Source organism: Astatotilapia calliptera, chromosome 10 (assembly GCF_900246225.1).
Source record: "Astatotilapia calliptera chromosome 10, fAstCal1.2, whole genome shotgun sequence".
NCBI classification, from domain to species: domain Eukaryota; kingdom Metazoa; phylum Chordata; class Actinopteri; order Cichliformes; family Cichlidae; genus Astatotilapia; species Astatotilapia calliptera.
Genome location: NC_039311.1, coordinates 25547293 through 25572711, shown reverse-complemented (window position 1 = coordinate 25572711; position 25419 = coordinate 25547293). Strand labels below are relative to the sequence as shown.

At 41.2% G+C, this 25419-nt stretch overlaps 1 protein-coding gene across 1 annotated transcript in view; it reads left to right on the top strand.

The window, feature by feature from the left end:
* LOC113030806 (zinc finger and BTB domain-containing protein 16-A) overlaps positions 1–24732 on the top strand; it is a 50330-nt gene extending 25598 nt beyond the window's left edge. Inside the window, exons 2-4 of the mRNA XM_026182526.1 lie at positions 10302–10472; positions 18675–18845; positions 21940–24732. Coding sequence (XP_026038311.1) covers positions 10310–10472; positions 18675–18845; positions 21940–22169 — 564 coding nt within the window. The 5' untranslated portion in view covers positions 10302–10309 and the 3' untranslated portion in view covers positions 22170–24732. The remainder of the gene's footprint in view (positions 1–10301; positions 10473–18674; positions 18846–21939) is intronic.
* Positions 24733–25419: the final 687 nt, after the last annotated feature.

Genomic DNA, 25419 nt, shown 5'->3' with positions numbered 1-25419 from the left:
CCATCCATCCATCTATTCCTCCTTCTTTTCCTCTGCCAGTGGACCAACACTCTCTCCATGCTGAGCTCCACTGTGCCCAGTCAACTGTGGCAGAGCAAATGGCATCTCTTTGTTTCTTGTCTGTCTCCCTCAGAGTTTTATTTGCTAAAATAACACAGTGTACTTCATGTATGTCCAAACCCTTCGATATTAAATACACTAACAGGTTTATGTTTATTTCCTTAATTATGTTTCACTCTTTTGTTCGTTTTCTCAGCCTCGAATTTTGAAGGAATATTTATCACTTCATTGCTTCAGGTAAAAAAGAAAAATAATACTAATAATTGCAAGTAGTCGGGGTTGTATATTTGTTTTACTTATAAAAAAAAACAATAACTGGAGTCATGCAGGAAATAAACAAACATAAAGGAAAGCAAATCACTTCCAGATCTGACCCACTGTAGAGCAGAGCCAGGTCCAGACAGAGCATTCTCTCTGTTTCCTTTTCTCTCCCTCCCTCCTCTTCTTGGTATGAATCTGCCGTATCTCATTCCCCAGCGCTAATTCCAATTTAATTGCCAGTAGCCTGAAGCCTCCTCAATAGGAGTAACAAATGGTTTGATTCTGTAGACTTCATCAGACTGCATTTTAAATGCGACACAGTAACCCGGTGCGAATGCCAATGAAGCCTGGCGAGTAGCTCCTCTGTTTACTAATTATCCTTTTTCTTACTCCAAGCCACACTGCACAAGTTGTCTGATTAAATCGGATTTGTGGGGATTGGAGGGTGGGGTAGGTGGGTGCTCCGGTGGTGGTGGTGGTGGTTGGGGCCGGGTGGATTGGATGGCAACCGTTGTCCATCTTTGCAAATGATCCCCACGTCCACAACACCAAGGGCCCGCTGGTGCGACTGTAAATCATGTTAAAGGGCTGTGCCACTGTTCTTCACATTGACATTAATTCCCAGCTTGTGCCGTTGATGATCTTTACAGTCAGCATGGTGGTGAGGAAAAAAACAAACACACGCTGGCAAGTGTATTCTAATGACATTTCGGAATTGATATCCACCGCAGTCACGCAGGGAACAGGCTTTGAAATTTGAGATTTCTTGAATGTGGGTGAGATGTGCAGTTAAGATCTGAAAACTTTTAAAGAGCCATGTTATATGAGGGTAGATTCACAACAGCAGCTCTTAGCCACAAGCTTATTTGTTTCCAATGAACAAGTAAATCTTTTTTTTTAATTGGGTCACTGTAGTATTTTGGCTCAAACCAGAGTAAATAGTACATTTGAATGAGATTATTAGAGCTCAGTGAAATTAAGTAAACAACAGAGTGGGGCAGTGTATTTGTACATAGTATAGTAACTATTTCTCTCATTATCTAACATATCTCTAATTCACTTTTTCTTCCTGTCTCTTGTGCTGCAGTAACAAGTGAATTTCCCCCAGTGTGTCTAAAAAAGGCAAAACAGATCTTTTAATATATACGCATAAGATGTTTTACATTTATTTGTCTGTTCTGGCTTTATTGGCACTTTGTACTTGGAAGTAGGGTAAATTCAATACAGAGTTAGCTGTTTTCATTTGTTCATAATGAGGAAAATATGGATATTATTACCAACCTTATCAATTTAGCAAACCTTAATCACAGCTACGTTTCTAAAATGAAGTAACAACGGATCGCTGGAAAACATTCACTTATTAAGCCTCCCTCTCAATGTATTGTCCATCATAGCGCACCGCAGACACCGAGCTAACACTACAAATTTGAGCAATAATGTGCAGCAGTAATGAAGTGCTCCAGTTGCTACAGTAGAGAGAGAATATGGCGGGGCTCTGAACGCTGTGCAGATGAGGAAATTTGCACCGCTATAAAGACCTCTCCCTGTCAACTAAATGGGCAGTTGAGCTGCCATATGGTTGTGCTGACATTATCTCTGGGTAATTAATATGGCATCTCGCCTGGCATCTGGTGGCATTAATCTAGCTGGGAGCAGTTCATCTTACAATGTCAGCGCTGCTGCGGGCCCGACGTGAATTATCACTGCCCGATGGAACAGGGAGGAAGGGACGAAACAAAACAAAACACAGCGGGGCAGGGTCTGTTGACTGCGTGGCGTTGCATCTTCTTATAATAGCGGTTGCCTTTTTACTTTGATTTCTTGTTTATTTCATCTGCATGAATAATGTGAGCGAGTTATTGGTTCTTTGAACTGACTCCTTGGCAGTCCCGTGTCATTACTGAAATGCTCGTATGAGTGCGATAATGTCTTCAGTGAGTCGTTTTGTTGTATTTAATTGCAATTGTGCCAAACTATTGTAGCTCTAGTTTTGTATTTTTCCCAATTATTAAGTTGCATGCTATTATATTGTAATTTTTCCAAGTTTCCTTATATTCTTTAGAGGTAGCGTAGTATAAAAACAATGTATAGTATAATTACGATTATAAATGTTGGTGTGATGTAAAGCATTTCCTTCCAACGTTGTCATATAATATTTTGCCATCCATCTTGCGTCTAGTGTCAAGACGGAGGTGATTATTTTTTTTGGACTGCCTCGATGCCTCCTCTTTTATTAATCACCCTTTTGCTGATCGACAGCCTCTCAGTTTCCTAATCCCGAGTTAAGAGTCACTGAAATAAGGTTTGTCCAGACAGATCTTAGTTTAGCAGCCTGCTTCTCCCATATGTTTTTAGAGGCTTAAATAAATTGATTTTGTGTGACCAGCTATGGCATTGCACTTGGGTGAAGCAGAAGTGTCCATCAGAACTAACTGCCACAGGCTAATTTCAATTAATAAAAGGGTTGTTTTTCCACGCACGAGGGAAAATCTAGTTTTTTTTCAAAGTATGTTCATGACCTCGGATAACCCACCCCCCCTAAAAACATGAAATCTCTGCCTGGTTAGAAGTAACCACTTTAAAATCTGTTGCCTCAATCCAGGGGTTTTATTCAGATGTAGAGCTCCCTTTCTCTGTTACCCCTGAAGCCTCATTTCAGCAGTCATTCCAGCCTCCTCCAGTTTGATCAATAAATAATTCTGTGGAGGTGTTTTAAATGAATTAGCAGAAGCGCAAACATTCCATCTTATTTTCTTTCTCGTGCCGAATACACAAACGCGCTACAACACAGGGTGCCTCAGTAGATGCCAGACCCCTGTGTTTATTTTTCTCGTGTTATGCATCTGCGTTTTGAAGCACAAGGGAGGAACTATACTGATAATGTGAGTTGAGAAAAGAGGATTTATGGGAGTGCTGCGCCTGGTTGGATAACAGGATACTCTGATTGAAAAGCGCATATCAAACATGGCATTCATCTACAGGTTATTATTCTGAAAAGCTGCGTCTGTTGAAGTTGAGGTAAACATGAGATGTCTCCAGCAGCAACAGGTTCAACGCTAAAATCCTTAACACGTCGAATAAACAGCTCTTTGAGATGTAGTACAGACCACAGGGGATGAAAATCTCATAAAGTAGTCCTAACTTACACCAGGAATGTTTTCTTGCCAAATTGAAACTGTTTGCATGCAACAAACAGATCATTTGCTAAGGGTGTGCAGAGTGATGTAATTCAGATGCAATGCACAATATGTAAACCACTTGAACAGAATGCTTATTTCCCCATTTCTGCATCTGCGTTGGCAGTTCTTCGGCTTCTACTTAGCACCATGTGGTAGCTTTACTGCACAATCACTTTAAATGTACAGTTCTCCACGATGCAATGAAAAGCTCTCAAACAGTTTTCCACATGAATATCGATCCCCTGAACATTTTCTGAAGATTTAGTTGGCAGAAGAAACCCCAGCCATTTTTCTCTTCAGTGTTAAAAACAAATTTGTTTTCTTGAGCATCTGTCGGAGCGATCGTTATCATACCGAGGAGCATATGTCTAACAGTTTGTTTCAGTGGCTACGACTGAATGAGGCTAAGAGTCTGTCACTCTTTTGATTATGTTACGTGGTAATGAGGAAATCCCTGAGACAGTGGAAAGGACCGCACACTGTAAAGAAATCCACTGGCGTTAGCAGTAAGATCTTCTAGTATTGCACATTCTTACATCTTTTTCCCTGATGCTTTTTTTCCCTGCTTATCCTTTTTTGTTGTTGTGTTTTGGAAGAAACTTTGTGTGGTGGTGCTACAGACAGGCAACTGTTGCCCACAGTGGAAAGGATATCCCTTATAATCAATTTAAAGACTCCTTTCAGTCCATAAAAAAGTAAATTAAAGAAGGCGTTTATTTACTTATTTATTTATTCATTCACTGTGAGATGCATATCTCTGATGACACCCCACGGAGGCGGCGGTAAAAAGGTGCTTTGCGACCTTTTCAGAAAGACTCTGGCTTGATATGCGATGAAGCCTGATTGCAGATGAACAACAAACACTTGACAAAGCTAAAGAGCAGCAGGAACATCGCTGTTTCTTTGATTTCTCACACCTTGTCCTGCCAGCACAGGCGGGGATGTTGTGACTGGTGTTTGTGGAGACTGTCAGTTACATGGTGGGAGATAGGAGAGCAGCCAGTAGGACGGATGTTGTTGTGACTGAATGCTGTTGTACTGTAGAGCAGCGATAGTTCAAGGCAAGAAAATGAAAGAAGACGCTGAGATTTGCGTACTAATAATCTAAACATTCAGCTGCGATGGTCACTCCAACTAAACAGGACATGCCGAGAATAATTCGCCTACCGCTGATTTCCTGTAAGGAAACGGACTGAAAAGGTCTAGTTCGACAAACCAAACCAGCACGTCCCGGGGAAGTGTCAGCGATCGGTTGTACTGCTGCCAATGGCTTAGTCAGGTTGAGTCATTTGCGGTTGATTTTTGATTGTCACTATTCAAATGCGCTTGTCCATGTGGCAGAGGCGCTAAAAGGGGGGTAAAGTTCAAATCTGTGACTCTGAATCTAAGACAGCAAATGCTTCTGAGAATAGTGTGGTTTCCTTTTGACCAGGCCACAAAAAAGAAGTCACTTGAAGGTAAACGAAGTAAATAAAGCAAGGGTATATTCACTGGCCTTTCAGGATTTAAGCCTCATGTTTGACAGCTGGGTGCATTCATTTTTCAAACTTCTATTTCCACATCAGGTATGAACGCTCCTTATCAAGATGAATCACATTTAGGTAACTTATCAAGGCAGCAGCTCAGAAAAGAACTCAGATTTCACATGATGCGGTGACTTTGGGATCATGTTTCTGTTATTACGCCTCAAATTGGGACATCTCCAATTAATACTAGTGCACTAGGATGCAGACACCTACATTTAGTCACTATTCTGCCCTCTGTATAGATAAAGTATAGCTTGCTATAGATTGCTATTGACAAGAGCAAGCAGTAACAGAGGTTGAGGGCTGCGGTAATGGCCTGTGATTGAACACCTTGTGCTGAGGTCCCGCTGCTCTCTGCCTCATTAACTCTGGCAGTTCCTCTGTTCAGCACGCTGCATTGCAGGCCACAGTCAGGACGCATTTAACTCTCTCAGCTACAGTCCTGGAAACGTGCATTCAGAAAGGATTTAAACCAGCATAAGGACTTTTAATGCTTCGTCTCGAAAAACGCCTGCGAGTCGTTGCAAATATCCCAGGTAGCTGTTAAGCTTCTAATCGAGGAGCATAGGCTGCTGTTATGTAGAGTATGTGAGTGGCAGCACCTTGAGGTGTACATGGAGATTTTCAGGTGTGTAGTTACATTTTACCACTCATCAAAATCCATTTCTTCAAGCTTTAGAGTCCTCAAAATGTTCTGAGATCCTGATGGTCCTCAGTCGTGCTGCATTCTGTCACTTCCACATTTAATTCAAATGGCCACCGTGGTGGAACCTATAACCTAGAATTATAGGAACAGTCTTAAGCTGTTTTCATACATGCACTTCAGATCTGAACTTTTCTAGACGTTACCCAACGGAGCTGCAGAGCTGTGAGAATGCAAATGTCCCTTTTATCCGGATCAGACATTAAAACTGCCTTTAACCTGCCAGATCCTCTGATGCAAAGTCAGTGTGATGTCTGCACGTGTGAGACAAGTGCAGCAAACTCTGAAGAGAATGAATGAGCACCATGTGTCCAGTATCAAACACTCAAACCACCCTTGCCTAATCCAGAGTATTTCCAGTAGAGGCCACATGTCTGAAGCAGATTTCCTGTGGTTTGCTAAATGTATGGAGAAAAGGAAACTTCATACAATGTCCCAGCCAGAGTCTCCTATAAATAGACTGATTCTTATATAGTGTTTCACTGCTCGAGCACTGAAAGTATTTTATACAACATGTGTCATTCGCCTATTTGCACCCATTCATGCAAGCACTGTTTTCAACACACTGAAACAATTAAAACTAAGATAACGCACACTGGAGAGCAACTAGGGGTTCAGCGTCTTGCCCAAGGATACATTGCCACACAGAGTGGAGCAGCCAGGGTTAGAACGAGCAACCTTCCGACCTTCAGATTACTACAGCTCAGTTCACCTGTGATAACGGCTCTTGTTGATTTATGCAGATTTATGCAGGTGACAACTGTAAGAATTTCTGATAATTTTTGAAGCCATTAATCAAGATGGATAATTTTTCTGAATAGGTGCGTGAGTGGTGGGTGGTTACCCTGCCGCTGGAAGCGCCAGCCTCAATGGCAAGCATCTAGCTACAGGCCATTTCTCTGCTCCTTGCCCATCCGGCCACTGTCACCTCCCATCGCGGGGTATTCCTCTCCATTACCAGCCTGTGTCCATCCCCCACTTAAATAACAGCAGCCCTGCCACTCCAGACCCATTAAGATACTACCGGCACTGCTGCGGCCCCGCACACAAACAGCCACAAACTGCCCAAGCCTTTATAAATAGATGGCACGAGAAGTGTAGAGAGGCTGGTTAAAGGAGGTAAATTATTCCAAAACAGCCAAACAGGACTGAGACTAAGAACCCTCCACCGCTCTGGCTCCACAGCTCCTCCTTTCAGGTGTCACTTTGGGCTGACTCAATTTTACACTGTAATGGACCTCCTGGGTCAACTACCTTTCTCCCACCTTTCCTTCCTTTTTTATCTCTCCACTGCTCTCTTCATCTATCAGCAGCTGACAAGCCTTTTACTCACTTTACTGCAACACACAATTATTCCCTGTTCTGAAGTTTGGACCGCTTAATTTTATCTAACAGTAATCAATGTTAGCACTTTGCTACAAACTGTGCTTTGCAGACAAGGAGGGCAAACGATAGCAAGGAGGAAGCAATTTCCTACAGTACATAGACTCAGCAGCATAGGTGAAAGATCTGGGATGTAACGTGCAGTTTGTGGAAAAAGTCTTAAAGACTTTTTTTACTTACTGGTGTCAGATGGACTTTCTGTACTGGCTGGTTAGTCAAACCATTTATTTCTATGATGTTATTTGTACTGTTATTAAAGTTCTGGAACTAGTTGGACTTTTTCCCACATTTAATTAAACATAGGATGTAGAAAGTCTTACTGTAGTTGGTGTATTCCTACACTCCAATGAGATCCATAGAAACATATTAACAGGAAAATTAATCATTTCTGTGCTCGTTAGCTAGTTTGCTAACATTGCTAACCTTTGGTTAGGTTTAAGCACAAAACACCACATGGTTTGGCTTAAAATAATTAGTTTGTTAAGGTCTAGGGGCCTTGCGTGATCCCGCAGTAGTAAATATGCAGTTGTTATGCAGGATTCTAGGAATGGTCGTGGTTAGAAGAAACGGCATTAACTAAGCAACAAATATCGATCTGCAATACAAGTGTATGTAATCTTATCAGTTCATCTACCCAACACAACATCCGCCCTGCAAAAATAATTGGACTTCCTCCTTTGCTGCTGTCGGAGCTACAACAGGCACTAAAGTGCTTTGTATCTTAAAATGAATAGAGATGGCAATTACATGTAAATGTGGGTTGTAATAAGATGCTTTAGTGTTGGCAAAATGCCTGAAACATTAGTTAATAGCAGCTCTTCGAGGCTCAGAAAGTCAAAAACTGCATAAATATGTGGTCATTTTTGATTATTTACTTGTGTGGTGTTTAGAGAGCAGCATGTTTAAACGTCCATCACTTTCTGGTGGTTTGCTTGTACTAACCATCTTTGTTCCAGTGTTCTCAGCTAGATTGTATTGCTTTTGATAAAAGCAGTCACTGTCAGAGCTCTTTTAAAGTTGATACACACTTTGGTGATGCATATTGTTCACCATAATGCGCCGCGCCACTGTAACTGCCCTGACTTCAAAGTCGTGTTTTTCATGCGGTGCTTCCACTTTTTTGTTCCACTGCTTTGTTTTTCTGTGTGTGTCTGTCTGCGTGTGTGTTGGTATCTGGGTTTCAGATTTCCACCATGCCTTGGCCTAAACCTGAGGTCAGAGGTCTGCTGACCTTTTACATTCCAAAACCTTTTTTTTTTCCCTCTAATTCTTGATCTTTGGCCAAAGTCTCCACCCAACCCTACCCCCAAGTCCACTATTCTCTCATTTTCTCTGATGCCCATTTCACCTCTTGTGCACTTACACCATTGTTAGTTTCTTCTTTCAATAATAGAACTTTATTTTTACATATTCAGTCCAACTCTGAATGTTGTGATTGATCTGATATAGCCTAAAGGAAGAAGTATTGTGCTTATGGAGGATCACTGAGTTAGCCAGACCTTAGATGGATTACAAGCTAAAGAAGGAGGAGTGAGGTAGAAAAAGGTGAGAAGTGACTAAAACCTGGATTGTCAGTCAAAGCTATTATCGTACCTGAAATGTCCTGAAGGGATTCTAAAAGCAATAATAGGCATTCATTGGCCTCTTCAGTGGCCTTTTCAATGATAAACGCAGAGAGGACAAGAAGACAGAATTGAAAAAAGAGCAAGCAAGTTTAGATGTAAGTTTAGATGTAGATGTAGGAAATAGATAGATAGATAAATAGATGTTCTGAGCTAAGAAGTGGCTAATTTCCAAAGGGTGATCCTCAAGGTGGCATGAATATGCTTGGAAAAATTAAAAAGCAAAAGGTTGCAAAAACGCTGCCCTGTGTTTGGGGGGGAATAAGTTGGTCAGCAGCACATTTGGAGTTATCCTCCAAGGAGCATGAATATAACTGACATCACATGTAGGGCTGGAAGATTAGTACCTCGGGCTTTCAGTCATGAGTGCTCACCACGGTGTTAATGAAAACTCTACACTCCTGTAGACAAGCCTGATTCCTTTCATGTACAAGAAAAAATGAGAAATAGAGACAGTCCGAAAGTCAGAAGGGAAAGGTTTGTCAATATTTATTTTTTCTCCACTACTTGCAACAAAGTGAGAATTTTTTTTCCTCGTTTCGCTCTTCAGCATCACTTTCTTCTGCTACAAACCGAAATCTCCTCTCTTTACCTGCTTTCCAGCAACTCTTTTCTATCCTTCCTCCTATCATCATTCTCCAGCAATATACTCCCTCCCTTCATCCCGGTTCTTTAGCGTGTAGAGCAGCAGAGACAGTGATTGATCTGGTGTGGAGGCTGTCGTGGGCCCGCCTCCTCCTCCAGTGGTTATGAACATGAGGCGGGCTGCTCTTCATAGATTTTTAAATTAGTGTCAGCTTTGCCCCAAAGATGTGTTATTGACTGATGAAATAGAAACTGAGCTCCAAACACTCAGTCCTTCCCCAGAGTTTTCCCCAGCCTGGTAATTGAAAAAGTGTGAAGGGAGTGTGTTCAAAGGAGCGTGCAGTTGGGTGTGTGTGTGCGTGTTTGTGTGTGTGTGCGTGTGTTCTGCTGTGTTTGTGGGCTCTTTATCTCTGCTGGAGAAAAATGCACAGTGCTCGCTGGAGTCAAGATTCGATTGAAGTATTGCATAGGAGATCTTTATCTTTCTACACACCCACCCTAAAACATGAATGCTGCATGCAACTTTAATCCTATAAATACAGTATTTTTTTACATGCACTTGTGAAAAAGTTTTTTGTTTTCCTGGGTTCTTTTCTTTTTCGTCATTCAAATTTGATGTGCTAAAGTTCTCGACATCATACCTGTGTTGTTATCCTGTATTTTAATCACTGTAAGGATACACAGCCGTGTGTGATTGGTTTGAGAAAAGCTGGCTTTGGCTGTCACTCTGGATCTACATTGAAGTGCTACTGAATAGCTCCGTAGTGACAGTGCTTTATTCTTCCTGAAATAACCACTGCACAACTTGGATCCAAGTTGTTTTTTTTTTAACACAAGCACCTATAAGGTCATATTCATCCCTTTAATTGCAAAAGAATGGATACACAAAAAGACATGCGACAAGTCAAGAAACGTGAGGTCGGATGACTTTTAATAAATAATGTTTGCCTCGAATTAACTTGCGGTGTTTTTTGCTCCGCAGGCTCGGACATGGCCATCTTTTGCCTGCTTTGTGGGAAGCGCTTCCAGACCCAGACAGCATTGCAGCAGCACATGGAAGTCCATGCCGGAGTTCGCAGCTACATTTGCAGCGAATGCAACCGGACTTTCCCCAGCCATACTGCACTCAAGCGTCACCTACGCTCACACACAGGTCAGTGAAAGCCGCCTGTGGTGATAAGGCGGCGATATCATTTCACCGAGGTGTTCCATGGGGCGTTATCTGTCTATTCATATCCAGCCTTTTCTCTTGGTCTGGAATATGCGAATGCTGTAACAAATTAAGTGCAGTAGTCCATAATACATTCTCTGTTTGATCTTGGGCGACCCGCATGTACCCACACCAGGTCGGAAAGGTAATCCCTTTGCTCTTTTTTTCTGTATCCTAGAGTCTGCTTTGATTTTAATTCAAAATACCTCCAAAAGTAGGATTCATCATAATTAGATGTCTGAACCACCACCTTCCTAATGCTAAGGAAGCACATCCAGAACTAGTCCCTGTAATTCCTAGCTGAGTAACAGTCACCTTCCAAAACTTTGAGTATATAGTAGATGAAACACGAAGACCTGACAACTGCAGCCATTTGTTTTGTTAAATCAGTGCACTTATACAGCTTAGCCTTTTGATTCATTTCCTTAGCGTATTTAACAAAAACAACTCAAATCCTTCTAATAAAATGGATGGCATTGCGCACTAACAAGTAGTTGATATCTTTAACTTCTAAGTAGTTTCCATGAATGACATGCTAACTCATGTGCACAGAGTCTGTATTTTTTACTTTTTAAGGTTTCTTCAAGTCCAAAAGCTGCTGTGTGTTTACTTTAGGATGGGAGTTTTAACTTTCACTGTCCAGGACAACTGGGTGTGATAAGAGAGAGTAAAAGAAGTGATGCCACTGCCTTTATTTCCTTTTCTTTAGGGCAACAAATACGATACATACATGAACTCTCATACAACTTACACATATTTAAGCTCGTCATACAACAAAGGACCTTCATCACATATAGGATGCCTGAATGAAAAGGTACATAGACCCATATGAATGGTAGTGACAGTATCACTCCCTATCAGATATCCAGTTCTCTTATCAGTTAGCCAGGAGCGGAGCACGTGTATGTAGATAAAGGACTTTCAGGTGGAAGCCTTAGTAATCACCAAAGTATTGACTATTGGAGAAAAGATTAGTAGGAATTAATAATGGCAGAATACATTTTCCACCCAGCTCATACTGATGCCAGATTTCCGTTTTATTTATCGTGCATGCCCACACCTACTAGACCACAGACGTGCAGTCCCTGTGGTTCCATAAAATCTACATTTATTATTATTCCAGCTGATGCTCTACCTAAACGGTACATATTCTTAATTTTTGTGTGTGTTTAATGGAGGCTAGTATAATGTCCAGCAGTGTCCCATAATTCAGGTCATCTGAGTTCATTTTTAGCATAAAATAAAATATAATTCATTCTCAAACAACACGTAGGGATAGGGTGGCTAGTACAGCACAGCCAGCGTAGGGTTGCCATCGACAAATATAGGTATACAAATAAAGAATTCATGTTTTGTTTGTAGCAAATTTGAGTGAATTATGTTACCACTTTCCTGTTACGCTGCTGTTTTTGCTCATCTGAATAAACAGTATTAATTCAGGTCAACACAAAATGAATTCTGCAGCAGTCACAAAAAGCGTATTTACAGCAACTATTTTTTTTCTTGTTGTTGCTGTTGTTGGGTTTTTTGGTTTGTTTGTTTGTTTTTTTCCCCCCTTTTTGTCAACTTGTAATACTCACGGTGTTGGCTCTCTACTGAGATGAGGCCAGGATACTAATACATTTTTGCGAGGGAGCAGAGGTAGCCTGACGGATGCGGCTATTCAGAGTAAAGAGAAAAAAGCCGTAGCCATGACAGAATATGAACACATGGAAATGAATCCCATTTCACTGGCAAGGGGATGGACGCTTTTTTCCTTCCCCCTCTCTCTCTCTGTCTCTTAGCCAGCCGCCTGTCTGCGACCTTAAATAACAGTCTCACTGTCAGAGCCGATTTAGCTCACCGGCTCACGGATAAATATTTGAAACGAAAGGCAGTGAGATGAGAGCAGTCGGCCCTATTTACAAGTCAGGCGAATACACCATTAGTGTGTGATGGTGGCAGAAGCCGGGGGGGGGGGGTTTGAGGTGGCGGAGGAGGGAGGGGGGGGGGGCGGACGTGGCTGCTTGAGCCGCCTGTACAGTAGCGGTGCACACATCTGTTCTATCTACCAGACATTGGAGGGGACACATGCAGCGTCTCTGATCCACCTGCCCACCCGGGCGACGCAAATGTCACCTCAGCTCGTCAGTGGAGCTGCAGATGAGACTTTGCAGCCTCCTGCCACTTTGAACCTCATCCCACTGTGGGCGTGTGTTAAATCACAATGAGCCAGCCGTGAAAGCAATCGTTTAAATATGATGCAGAGCCTTTTGTCAGGGGATTATAAAGTCAGCAACTCGCACAGCCATCATAGGCGCCAGAAATAGGTCTAATTTACCCTCCAAAAAAAAAAAGTAGAGGCATGGTGTTCCTCTGCATTTACACTTTGATGTTAATAATCTCATTCACACTTTGCTTGGTAACGAGGCAAAAATAGTGCTTAAAAACAGACAGCTAGACAGCGTATCCACCTTAGAGAATCAGCCTTATAACTTTACCTTCATGTGATGCAGAGACACGTGCACTCTCACCTAGCAAAGTTCAAGTTCGGATTTTTGTCTAATTCTTTTCTTTATATTTTGTTATTTGTTCTTTAATGTATCAATGTTGTGTTTTCAAGTTTTATCGGATGCATCAAACATGCAGAACCCATAAAAGGGTTGGTTGGGTTAAGATGTGGAAACGATTCAATTAATAACGCCCTAATTAACTTATTTTCACTTGTATCAAACGTTAGATCTACACCTTAACTAAAGTGCCATCCTCGCTTGTTTTGTGCATGTATTTTCTAGGAGAATATTCCATTCAAAAAGAAATATAGATTAAGTGAGCATGCAAAGGGGTGTATCTGTAAAGATAAATTAGACGTTAAGCCTGTCTGAATGTAGCCCTAGAGGCAAAGCTGCAGTAATGTAAGTCTGTAAATGTAAATAAATTATGTCCATCTGTATGTTCTTATCAGCTAGGATCTTTTCTCGTCTGGATTCTGTAAGACAGCTCAGCTCAAGACATTTGAGTGATTAAAAGCAAATTGCATAAAGAAAGCTGCCATGTATTGGAAAGGAAATCTTTAAACCAACCAAAGTTTCTGCAGTAATGAGCATTTGTTTTATTTATTTACTTCTAGTTAAGTTTATGCAAGCGCCAAAAAGCAGATAAAATGGGAACCATTGGCTCTTCCTTCTATAGTTTTAGTTCTGGTCCTAAAAACATCAAAACCGTTGTCATTAATGCTGATTAATGGCATACGCTATCAAAGACAGTTTATCCATATTGCAAAAGCTAACAGTGCTTAGTAATTGCTAACTAATTACTTTGATAAATGGAAGTAGTGACTAAGAGATGTTTCCATTTGGTGTCATATTTTGTCTGGATTAATAAAGACTCATCACTGAACACATTTAAATTTAAGATCTGAGATATGTGTAAATTACTTTTTGAATGAAGGTTCAGCTCTATAGGTTTTCTCTCGATTTAAAAATGATTCCTTAAAAAACTGTGCTTTAAAATAAAAAACCAAAATGAATTTTTGTTTCATGTAAACTCCAAAATTTAAATCTAAAAAAGCATATATTATAATAATTGTGACATCATTGTATATTTTCATGTAAGTATTATATTATATTATATTACACTTGCATTATATATTAAAGCAGCACAACAGTGTCCCTGTTGACAAAACCTGCTTTGCAAAGGGAGGAGAAAAACCTTTCACATGCCGCCATTTTTTTCTCTTTGTTTTTCTAATTTTGGGAAAAGCAGTTAGTTATATGCCAAGTTAAATCACAAAATTAATTCATTCTTCTTGTCTGTTCTCTTATTCTGATTTAGTGATGGTTGATCTGTTTTTGTTGTTTTCGGAGGGTGTGCTGTTCTTACAGATTTAGCCTTCCGCTTCATTCAGACCTGGAAAAATTGTATTTCCTCTCATCTGGACTTAAGGCAGACACTGAAACATGGAAAGTAATTGAAAACAAAACACTGCAGGAGAAACGCTGATCCATATTATATTACCGTAATAATGGCTTTTCAGTGGCAGACTTTGGCGTTTAGGTGTGACAGTTGTGTGGTAAATGAGGTTTGGATGAGGTGTCTTTGTTCCAGTGCGCGCAGTTGTTTCCAGCACACAAATGTATCATGGATGCACTGGTTCCTGGCAGGTATTTTCCCAGAAGCACGGCTCAGTTTTGACAAAAAATCCCCAGTAAATACCAAAACCTCAATTCCTGGTATTCAACCTTAATTTTTATAGACAGACAATGGCAGCTCATCTTCCATACAAAGCATTCTAGATATTGCTTGGTTATTGGTTGACTCACTATTCGGTTGTATCAGCTGACAGCAGAAAGCAGCAAAAGTACTTTTATGGACATTCATTACGCGTGCTTCATTTTACCTGTCTGCAGCTTTATCTTTTGAACGCAGCCTTGCTGGTGCGGGCTTTGACACTGGATCACCGTTTAGGACGAGGAAGCAGGAAAAAAAAAACAACCTGATTTAATGGTGTTTATTTCAGCATCTTAATCTTGCCATCTCTCTTTCGCCTCCATCACTGTGTTTTCATTTTCTTCCATCCACCTGCGGTTTCATTACCTCCCCTTAACATCCTATTGCACATTCTTACTGCGATGTTGCCTATCTGTTAAATTTATTTTTGTCTTTATTTCGCGCATGTAGTACAGTATAGGTTCGAGCACTCACGCACAAATGCACAATGTTGGCTCATAAAAAGTGGCAGTCATAGCAGCTGTGTTATTTTTCTTCCCCGGCACCACATGCACACAGACATACACACTCTCTCTTTACAGACCAGACCTTCATTAATATTCTGTTGTTGTGCACTGTCTGTGTGTAAGTGTCTGTTTTTTTTTTCCCTTTTTTTTTTTTTTTTTTTAACTCTGGGCCAATTTGCTGTCTGCTGTGGCGGGGTGTTTTGTGTTCGCAGCTGTATTTGATAGTGCTACAGCCAGAAAGAGAGAGAGAGCGAGAGAGGGCTGAATTGAATTTAGAGAGAGAGAGAATGAGGCAGTTTCTGGTCCTGGCAGTGATGGAGCCTGGTGATTTACAGCCTCTTACCGTATATAATGAACACGCACCGTGTGCCCATGGGCACAGGAACCCTCAGCAGTCCTTTGGGGTGTCAAAGGAGGTGATGAGGAGGGGTCAGGAGACGCAGGTGGTGATGCTCGGGGGCACCCTTGGGTTCAGTCACCATGCTGTGGTTCCACCTCACTTTGCCGGGTCCTCATCTGTCGCGTCCCTGCCATGTGGTCACACCACAGAGGGATGGAGAAATGGAGAGAAAATAAAGAGGAAAGCAAGAATGGAAGGATGGAGAGATGGGGGAAGTAATAGTAGCAGATTTGGGATGGACGGAGGACGTGTTCCTATTATTCTCCGCCTCCCATGAGAATATATCCTGACAAAATGAAGCCTTGTCTGCTCCTTTACATTCTCACAATGTGATTACAGAATTGTGTCCGACTTATATAAAACTCTGCAGTGCAACTTTGCACTTTGGCGTCCCCGAGTGGCAATGGGAGATAACATGCGTGATGAGCATCCAGCAACAGGGTGCTTGAGTGAGACCGAACCCCCTCTGTATGTTATACCACGGTTATTTTTTAGCTTCTGCTGATACCAGAAGCTCCTTAATTAGATTTACACTGGGTCTCTAAGCCTGAATATTATATATTTGTTGTCTATTCATTATATATAGCTAAAGCAGTTGTAGCCAGCACAGACTAACAGAGGCACCCTTACTTTAGCGCAGTAACTGTAGCATTGATTTGTGTGTTTGGGTATAGGAAAACTATTTTTTTTGTTTTGCATTGTTGTCAAATATGATTTTGAGGTTGTTTTCTTCTTGCTTTTTGTTTATTGCTGTTATTTCTTGTAAGATTTGCATAAATGTCTACAGTAACTTGAGATAAAGTCAGTGTAAATGGGTTAAATTGAAGTGATTTATAAACCAAATCTAAGCTTCAGATCATTTACAAAGCTATAAGAGAGATCATGGACACTCTCCAAAACTCTTTATTGTGTTTTCCAATTTAATTTAAATAGCACTAACTCACCATCACAAACATACAGAATACATATTGTGTAGAAATCTGTATTGTGCAGAAATCCTTTATTATATTATCAAATGAATCAAGTTCTTTCCTACTAATGGAATATTTTTGATGTTTGCCAACAGCACACGTTAGCACAGAAACATGCATCTAAACGTAAATAGCCCTCCACAGACATTCTTCAAGTATTAGCATCCCACTTGCTGGTTTGATCGGAGGCCTTAATTAAAGGCAGGTGAATCTGAGCTCAATTATTATTCTTGCAGCATCGTGCAAGCCCACCGAGCTCTGTGATGGATTGTGATCTCTGCTGTGGTTGAAACGCTAGAAAGAGCACAATGTCTTACAGCGGGAGCCACTGATAACTTCATGCAGACAAATAAAGACTGTCACTTTTATTGATTTTTGCCCAGCCCCCACCACTGCCACCATATACACCCACATCCCCTGCTCCATCCCTGTCTCAGTTTTATCCCTCCCCCTTTACCCCCTCCAATCCCCAGCATTCCCTTTAATGGGAATGCATCCAGCATCAGAAGGCTTTGAAAACATTTCCCTCCCCAAAAGTATAACATAGCCGACACGTGATCAACATTTAAAGAGTATCCAGTTTACATTCCTTTCCCATCCTTTCTTTGTCTCTCCTTCTAAATAAACCAGTTACATGTGTGCATACTCTATGTGCATACATAAAATCTCAAATAAAATATGCAGGATGGAAGTGAAATAGTCTCTTAACAGCGGGGCAGTGGTAGCAGCACATAACGAGAAATGCAATTTATTCTCTGGCACGTTGCTACTTGGACAGGCAGATAATGAAAGGCATAGGTCACTGATGGTGACTTAAACCTGCAGCGGTAGAGTGAAATACATTAATAAATATCCACAACATTACTTGGATGGAGAGTGTAACACTGGGGGGAAGCAAATGACGCAAGAAGCAGCCCCTCATCAAACACGGAAATACAATTAGTCTTTGGACTGCTGGTGAGAGGCTCCTGCAAATCATAATATCCCTGATCACTGACATCTGAATATGCATTACAGCAGCCCTGTGGGGACCTGTGCAGTGGCAGCATGAGGGGGAGAATGTTATCATTTTCATTTCTGAAAGCATGCATGCTATACAACCGCCAGCAGTCTGATGCCTACAATAACTGCGATGTCTCAGGAAGGAAATATGATGCTATCTAAGGAAAAATTAAGGAAGGGTGGAGACGGGGCGTAAGGAGGCTAATATAAGCCAGTCAACATGCTGCCAGTGAATGTCAAGACATGGTACATTTATCTTCATTTACATTTTTAGGCATTGTCATTTAACCGTGATGATGACACACTGTCTAAAATACAAATATTGTGTTTTAGGACCGGCTACATGGCAGTGATCGAGGATGCAGAGTAATTTGGACTCTACGACTAGACCAGTTAAAGACAAATGCCTGAATTTGGGTCTGCTTAAACACATATATATCCAAGGATAATAGATTCTGTGATGACAAACTCACTTCTTTATCCTAGGTTTGCACATTAGTTAGGTGATCCATTAGTGCATTGTGACACTGGGTCTGCATGGTCAATAATACATCTCGAGGCTGGTGAGCAGCCATGACAGGCTACAATTATTTAAGGGTTTGGACAAAGCAAAACAACAGCGCAGGTGATTTGTAGACAAAGACAAAAGATGGGTTATAATTGTCTGCTGTTATTAAAGGCTTTATGTAGCTACGCATTGGAAGATACTGCATGCTGCTCTTGCATTGTGCACAACCCCGACAAAATAATCAGATAAAGTAAAACATTTTGCAATGCGGCTTCCTTCACAGTAGCTTTCTAATTTTTTTTGAAGGTGGAAGCTATTTTCAGACATTTGACGTTCTTCTTTGTCACAATTACTAGAGTAACACTTGAATTGTACATGTAAATAAAGACAAAACCTAAGCTTCTTGGTGCTGTCATTTTCACTGAGTTGTCATTAACCCTTCGAGCTATCTTTTCACGAGCTCAACCAGTGCAGTCTTTAGCCTTTTTATGATACAATGTCATCAGCAGTTTGTGTGAATGTGTCCTATTTTTTCTTTCCACATTTTAGCCGGGGACCACCCATTTGAGTGTGAGTTCTGCGGGAGCTGCTTCCGAGATGAGAGCACGCTGAAGGGCCACAAGCGCATCCACACCGGAGAGAAGCCCTATGAATGTAACGGGTGTGGGAAGAAGTTCAGCCTCAAGCACCAGCTGGAAACCCACTACCGTGTGCACACAGGTACTGTGACCAAAATAAGTAAAGGCTTTAGCGATAATGGATAACAATCAAAGCATTCGGAACTATTTATTCTCACTTGATTCTGTGTTGTTTGCGGTAGAAAATGAAAATCTATCGTGTGCAACACAGTGTAGCATCACAACAACTTTAGCTTTTTGTTTCAGAGCAAAAAACTGTAGAACTTCCTGTTCAACATTTTTCATATATACTCAGTTAACAAATGTTTTGGTGTCTGTAGAGGCCCAGTGACCCCCAAACTTGGGCAGGACAAAAATGGATGCCAGATCATTTCAGATACAATATGTTAACAAATTAATTTTGCAGGTGATAGCAGCTATGTGAAAAAGGCCAGACTAGTGTTTTACACTTGCTTTTGAGTCTTTTACTGTACTAAGTTCTTCTCACCTCACTTGCAGAAAGAGCATAAACTGCAGTAATGAGGTGTTCTAAAACATATGGTGCATGATGGGGGAGCCTGTTAAGGGACTCTCTTCTAGAAAATCCAAGTTGCAAGGCGCAGACCAAACCAGATGAATATCTTTGTTGCTGAGATACAGTAGATGAATGTCTCAGAAGACTTTGTATTGATCTTAGTATATTTAGAGCCCCATAAAGATGTTGACACAGTGATAAGCTAGGTGCCCTGGAGAATGAGTGCGTGCTACGTAGCAGAGTGAGCGAGGATACCACAAGTGCTCACCAGGATGGCACACAGCCAAAGGTTTATGCTTCCTCACCATCCCTTTTTCTCAAACACACACATAGCAGCACCCTCCCATCTCCCATTCAATAAACCAGCTGTTAAGCCACACTATCAAGGCAGCCTGTCCAATAATTGGCTTCCCCCCCCCATCCACCCTTTCGCCTTTTGTGTTGGGGAGGGGGGCTTTGCGTTAAGCTGGAGAGCAACAGCAGATAACAAGAGCAAGTGACAAGCTCACAGTCAAAGGCCACCTCGCACAAAAGGGAGCTGCTTGATGAATCATCGACATTGGCAACCCAACCCCTCCCCGACCCGTCCTCTCCACACATTCCAAATGCCAATGGCGGATCAATACCTGGGCCCTATTTGCAATTCATTATTAGCTGGTTATTTGAAGCGACCCTGTTTACAGTCTGGTTATCAATATCAACATCATGCAGGTGTCCACACTGCTACAAAGAAGCGCGGGGCCTGCAACACTGTATTTATGCTTATTGGCTCAATGGAAGCGTAACCCGGGCCCTGTGGAGGTCAAGGTTAACCGGGGATTCAAAGGAGCAGACGGGCTGGGCAGCAGAGGCACAAAGTCGGACGTTTCGCAGCACACATGCGCAAAGATCTAGCTGAAAGGTGACAGCGAGCGCTGGGCCAGATCACTTCCGACAGCTCATTTCAAATGCCATTGGTAAAGGTCAGCATTTACATGTCTAATTTGCGTCTGCCGGCTTGAGCGCTGGTGGATTATTCCGTGCCATCACTCAAATCATTAGCACATTTAGGCTGGCCGCTGTTGCTGAATTGAAATGTGCCTCTGGAATATAGCAGCCCCCACAGCAAGAAAGCAGTGTTGCACTATGATTTATGACACTTGCAGGAGTTCTCGGTGTCGTCAGCTGTATTTTCTTGTAATGTGCTGTAGATTAGTTGATTAGATCATATTCTATAAAAGTAAATACGCCTGGAATTTCTTTCTTCTTCTGATTGTACTGACTGGTTCTTATCACAGGTAAACAGGTGATATGATTTAGAGAGTCTCTTATAACTCTTGTATTCTCTAATTTGGGTCATTTTGAGCATATTTCTACCGCTACTCACTCTAATAAGTACTAAGAGCTGAATTTTGAATTTTACAGTTTTTACAAGTAATAACAAATAAAGTATATGTTAAATTATCCTCTGCATGTACTTTAAAACTGCTGGCATAATATTCCATGTATATTAGTTTTAATAGCAGAACATCTCCTTTTCTTTTTCTTCTGTTGCACAGCCTGATGTAACTAAAACCTTGATCCTTCAAAAATCTCTTTACACAGGGGTATTTTAATAAAATAATGACATGGAAACAGTTCTATCCCTTTAAAGTAAGAATAATTAGTAAACAAATCATCATGTGCGCTGCTGCTGTGAGGGGATACTTTGACTGGACCTGACGGGTATTCTATTTATTTCTCAGAGGTGAGAAAACTGCACTAATGTACTTGGAGCTTTTTATTCTCCTCTCACTTCTGATTTGTATCAATTATCGAAGGCTGTTGAGAATGACTTTAAAGAGTTACCATTATCTTTTACTGGTGCACAGTGTCGTCTGGAAGACATTTGGGATTTCACCTCTGGGTTTTGACTTGTCACTTTTTAGATGCATCGTTCAATTATCATAATAGCGTCAATGTTTCTTGTGAGCCACACAGAGAAAAAAATCTCTTAGTGGTGATGGGATTTTTTTTCTCTCCCACAACTTTTACTTCTTTGGTGCAAAAGACACCATGTTTAAACTGTCGGTAGATTTGGGTTGATTACATCTTGGGTCTGGCTGTTGTCCAAAGACATAAAGATGGCAACACAAGGTCAAAACAGACCATGTAGTGAAACCTAACTGACAGGGATGAACCACCTTCACCTTAGCTCCTCTTTTGAGGCAATGTTTAACTTGAAAATCTGTAAGATTTTTCTGACATCCAGATATTCAAAATAACTTAGTATACCTTTGACTGCTGCGGCCTTGGTGATTGAAGACACAGAACAGTAGCTGAATCCTCAGAAGCAGCTCAGACAGTTGCTAACCTGTTGGTCCATTTGCTGTTTGTGTGTTTATCTGACTTATGTTAGAAAAAAAAAATATATATATATATATATATAACTCAAATGTAATTTAAAATCGTTGGCTGTAGAAATACACACATTTTTTACTGCATTTTGAACAGCAAGGATTTTTCTCATTGCATTAAATAAAGTTAATAAGTTTTAAGGCAAAGAAGCAGAAGTCATGCACTTATCAGTAACATCTTACAGACTAGTACAGTTTTTCCATCCCTCTAATGGATTTCAGTACTGAATTCCTTTATTTGCTGTTTAACGTCACACTTAGGCTAACACTGTTGTATTCATCTTTAGGTGAGAAGCCATTCGAGTGCAAGCTGTGCCACCAGCGATCCAGGGACTACTCGGCCATGATCAAGCACCTGCGCACCCACAATGGCGCCTCGCCCTACCAATGCACCATCTGCCTGGAGTACTGCCCCAGCCTGTCAGCCATGCAGAAGCACATGAAAGGCCACAAGCCCGAAGACATCCCCCCAGACTGGCGTATAGAGAAGACCTACCTGTACCTCTGCTATGTCTGAGTCTAGGAAAGTGAATGAAGAGGGTAGGGGATGGGTTGAGAGGTAAGGGGAATGTAACAAAGCGGATAGGAGGCATGAGTGTTGACGATCGAGGAATGTCAACGAGAAGTGACTGGAAAGCAAGAGGGTTTGTTTTCTGTTTTTTGTTTTCATGCAAAGGCAAGCGATGAGGGCGGGGTGGGGGGAAAGGGTGGTGATGGTGGGGTAAACGTGCTAAGAAGAGGAAGTCTTGGACACGGAGATCAATTCTCCACCATTGTTCGGATTCACCGGGTCATTCACTACATCTGCAACTGTGTTATTGTTTCAGGTCATTTCATGCAGCGCCATAAAGTGAGCAAGCTGCAAGGAAGTGACTTCTTGGATGCTGCTGAGTTGAGAAAGCAGATTCTCAAGGGCTATCTGAACCTCTACATCCATGCTGTCGGGAGCCTTCACTGCGTTTTGAGGTCTTGTTTTGCTCAAAAAATGGAAAACTTTTTGGGGGGGGGTTTGTTCTGCAGTGGTACTTTGTGCTTTCATGCTCAAAGTATCACTGCAAACCTACATCTTTCTGGTTACGAACTACATAAAAAAATATCTCAGAAGAAGACAGAGACATGTTTTTTAACATGTATGCATCCTGAAGAAACTAATACTGTGGAGTAAATGAACAGCTTTGGGGGGGACATACACGCAACCTTCTCCTTTTCCAGTAGAGGATGTATAGGTTTTGTCACCTTTTTTGTTTTATGCATGAGCAGTTTTCACAGAAATCTGCCCGTTATCCTGTCCATGTCTGAAAAACCTTCAGATCCCAATGGTGGCAGTGAGATAGCCCCTGAGAATCAGCAGCAGAGCCGGTAGGCTTATGCAGGAGATGAAAACAGTTGAACTGGACGAGTAGAAGCATTAATTTAATGCTGCAAACCAAGCACCCATTTGGTTGTGAGTGGGGAAAATGCTAGCGCTGCTCTTTGTCGGAAGTGTCGAAAGTGTTCTCAGTAGTCTTCCTCGTTCTGCATCTCTTTCAGATGAGGGCTGGAGAAGGTTGAGTCACAACTGGCCACTCACGGTTCTCCCCAGAGAGCCACAGGCTAACTTGTGTTACTTTTTCATCATATATATACATACATATATATATATTTTTATTTTTTATCTTTTTTGCTCTGCATCGTAGTTTATTACGGCTTAATTGCACAAGTAAAACAAACTACGACAACAGTCTCTGTTTGACGTCAGCAAGGTATATACTTTTTTTTTCATCCGCTCATAACTCGCTACAATATTTCACATTAAACCCTGCCTATTCACTTATTGAGCAATAGATAACTGGACTGCTTGTATCCATGTAAGTTTAACCAGATGACTATCATTTTTCCCACACTAACAAGAAAGTACATAAACTGACTGACACGCAAACACTTCAACTGCAAGAGATCTGTCAGTTCACCGGAGTGATTTGAAATCCAAGCAGCGGAAAGTGACTTGGGAAAAGGTTGCTGTCTGTGAGAGTCCTGTGACTTTACCTGCTAGTTGTAAATGTTGAGGATGCCTTAGCTGCACACCTTAATGTTTGTCATAGGTGGTGTGGCAGTTTGAAGACTGTTATATGGCATAGTGACATGAATGTGAACGCTTGTAAGCCCGGCTTCTACTACCATGTAAGCATACATACTGTAGCAGGTTAATGCTGCCTTTCAGTCAGTAATTCCCAGGTTATGATTAGTTTCCAGTGGGTCACACTGGAAGACTTTCTCCATCCAACATTAACAGCATGCATGCTTACGTTCCAGCAGGCAAGACTTGCTGGGCTACGCACCTTTTCATCCACGAGCCCCAGGTCATTGTGTGGAAGTGAGGTTTATTTTGGAATGTGCACCACTTGAGTACTGGCAGGTCCTGCGTTATGTTACAGATATTGTATTCAGATGATGCATATTCCCAAATGTAGTTGCACTGATTTGAATTACCACTGAGGCTTTTGGCAAAGATATAGCTAAAAGGATGTGTGTTGGATACCTGTTTACAACACAGCATAGGGAAAAGGGTAACAGCTGTAAAGCAGGCGTGATATTTCATGCTAAGCTGTAACACTGACCTTGGTTCGCTTGGGGGGGGGGAAAAAACACATAACCTGAGAAACTCCTGCTCCAACATTTTCTCTGACTACAAGTCGGCAAAGTCTTTTCTTACACCTTTGAAATGCAGCATTAGACCTTTACGGTATACGCAGTCAGGTATTATGGTTGAACCTTGGGAGTTTTGATGAATATCACTGCACGTCACAGCGTTGTATCTGGTTGATCACATATCCAAGAAGGGGGAGATCACTGATTGGACGAGACACAGCCCAGCAGCTTAGGGGGCGACCAGTAAGATGACAGAATAAATCAACTCTTTCTCTGTGGTTTTTGTCCCTGCACTTCGTCTCTCTCTCTCTCTCGTCTTGTTTTGTTGTTGTGGGTTTTGTTTTTTTCTTATGATTTACCTTGAGTTTGATCTCAACACATTGTACTTGAATTACCTCGTTTTTGTGACCTCATGTTCCTTTTGTGTATTTTAATTTTCCCTTTTGTTTCATTCGTTTTGTTTTGTTGTTTTTTGGGGGAGTTCTTCTTTTGTTTTTATTTGTTAGTTAGCGTGTGTTGGAAAGGTGCATTGCGAACATGATTGAAGCAATGCGTACACGGAAAAAAAAAATAAGTGCCACGGCGAAGAGATTTGTTTGTTTTTTTCTTATGTTGCGTATTTCTTTGTGCATTACTCGTTACCAAACTTGGTATTATTAACCCTGCTTGTTAAAGAGCTGGAAGGTTTGGTCATTTGTTATAAAAGCTACCTCTAAGTTGTCGTGTTGGTTTTTTTTTTTTCTTTTTCTTGTTTTTTTTCTTGGTAAAAGCACATTTTTTGCATTTGTGTTTTGCATTGTTTCATCTCATGCTTTTTTTTTTTTAAGTTGATTTATGATTGTCTGTTTTTTTAAGCAAAATGTATATAAAAGGATGAGAGATAACAAAGTAGAGGCTGATAGGATGAGAAATGCCAAATGATGTTTATTCTTCTCTTATAGTCCCCCCAAACCTGCACCTCCAACCACAGAAGAGCAGAGAAAATGGAGGGGAAAAAAAGCAATTTTGAAGCCTTAAGTGATGAGGGATACAGCAAATAAGAGGAAGTACTATTGCTTTTAAGAGGGTTTAAAAACAAGAATCTAAACTTGAACATATGTGAATAGAATTGTAGTTTTGTAATGTGAAAAAAACAAAAA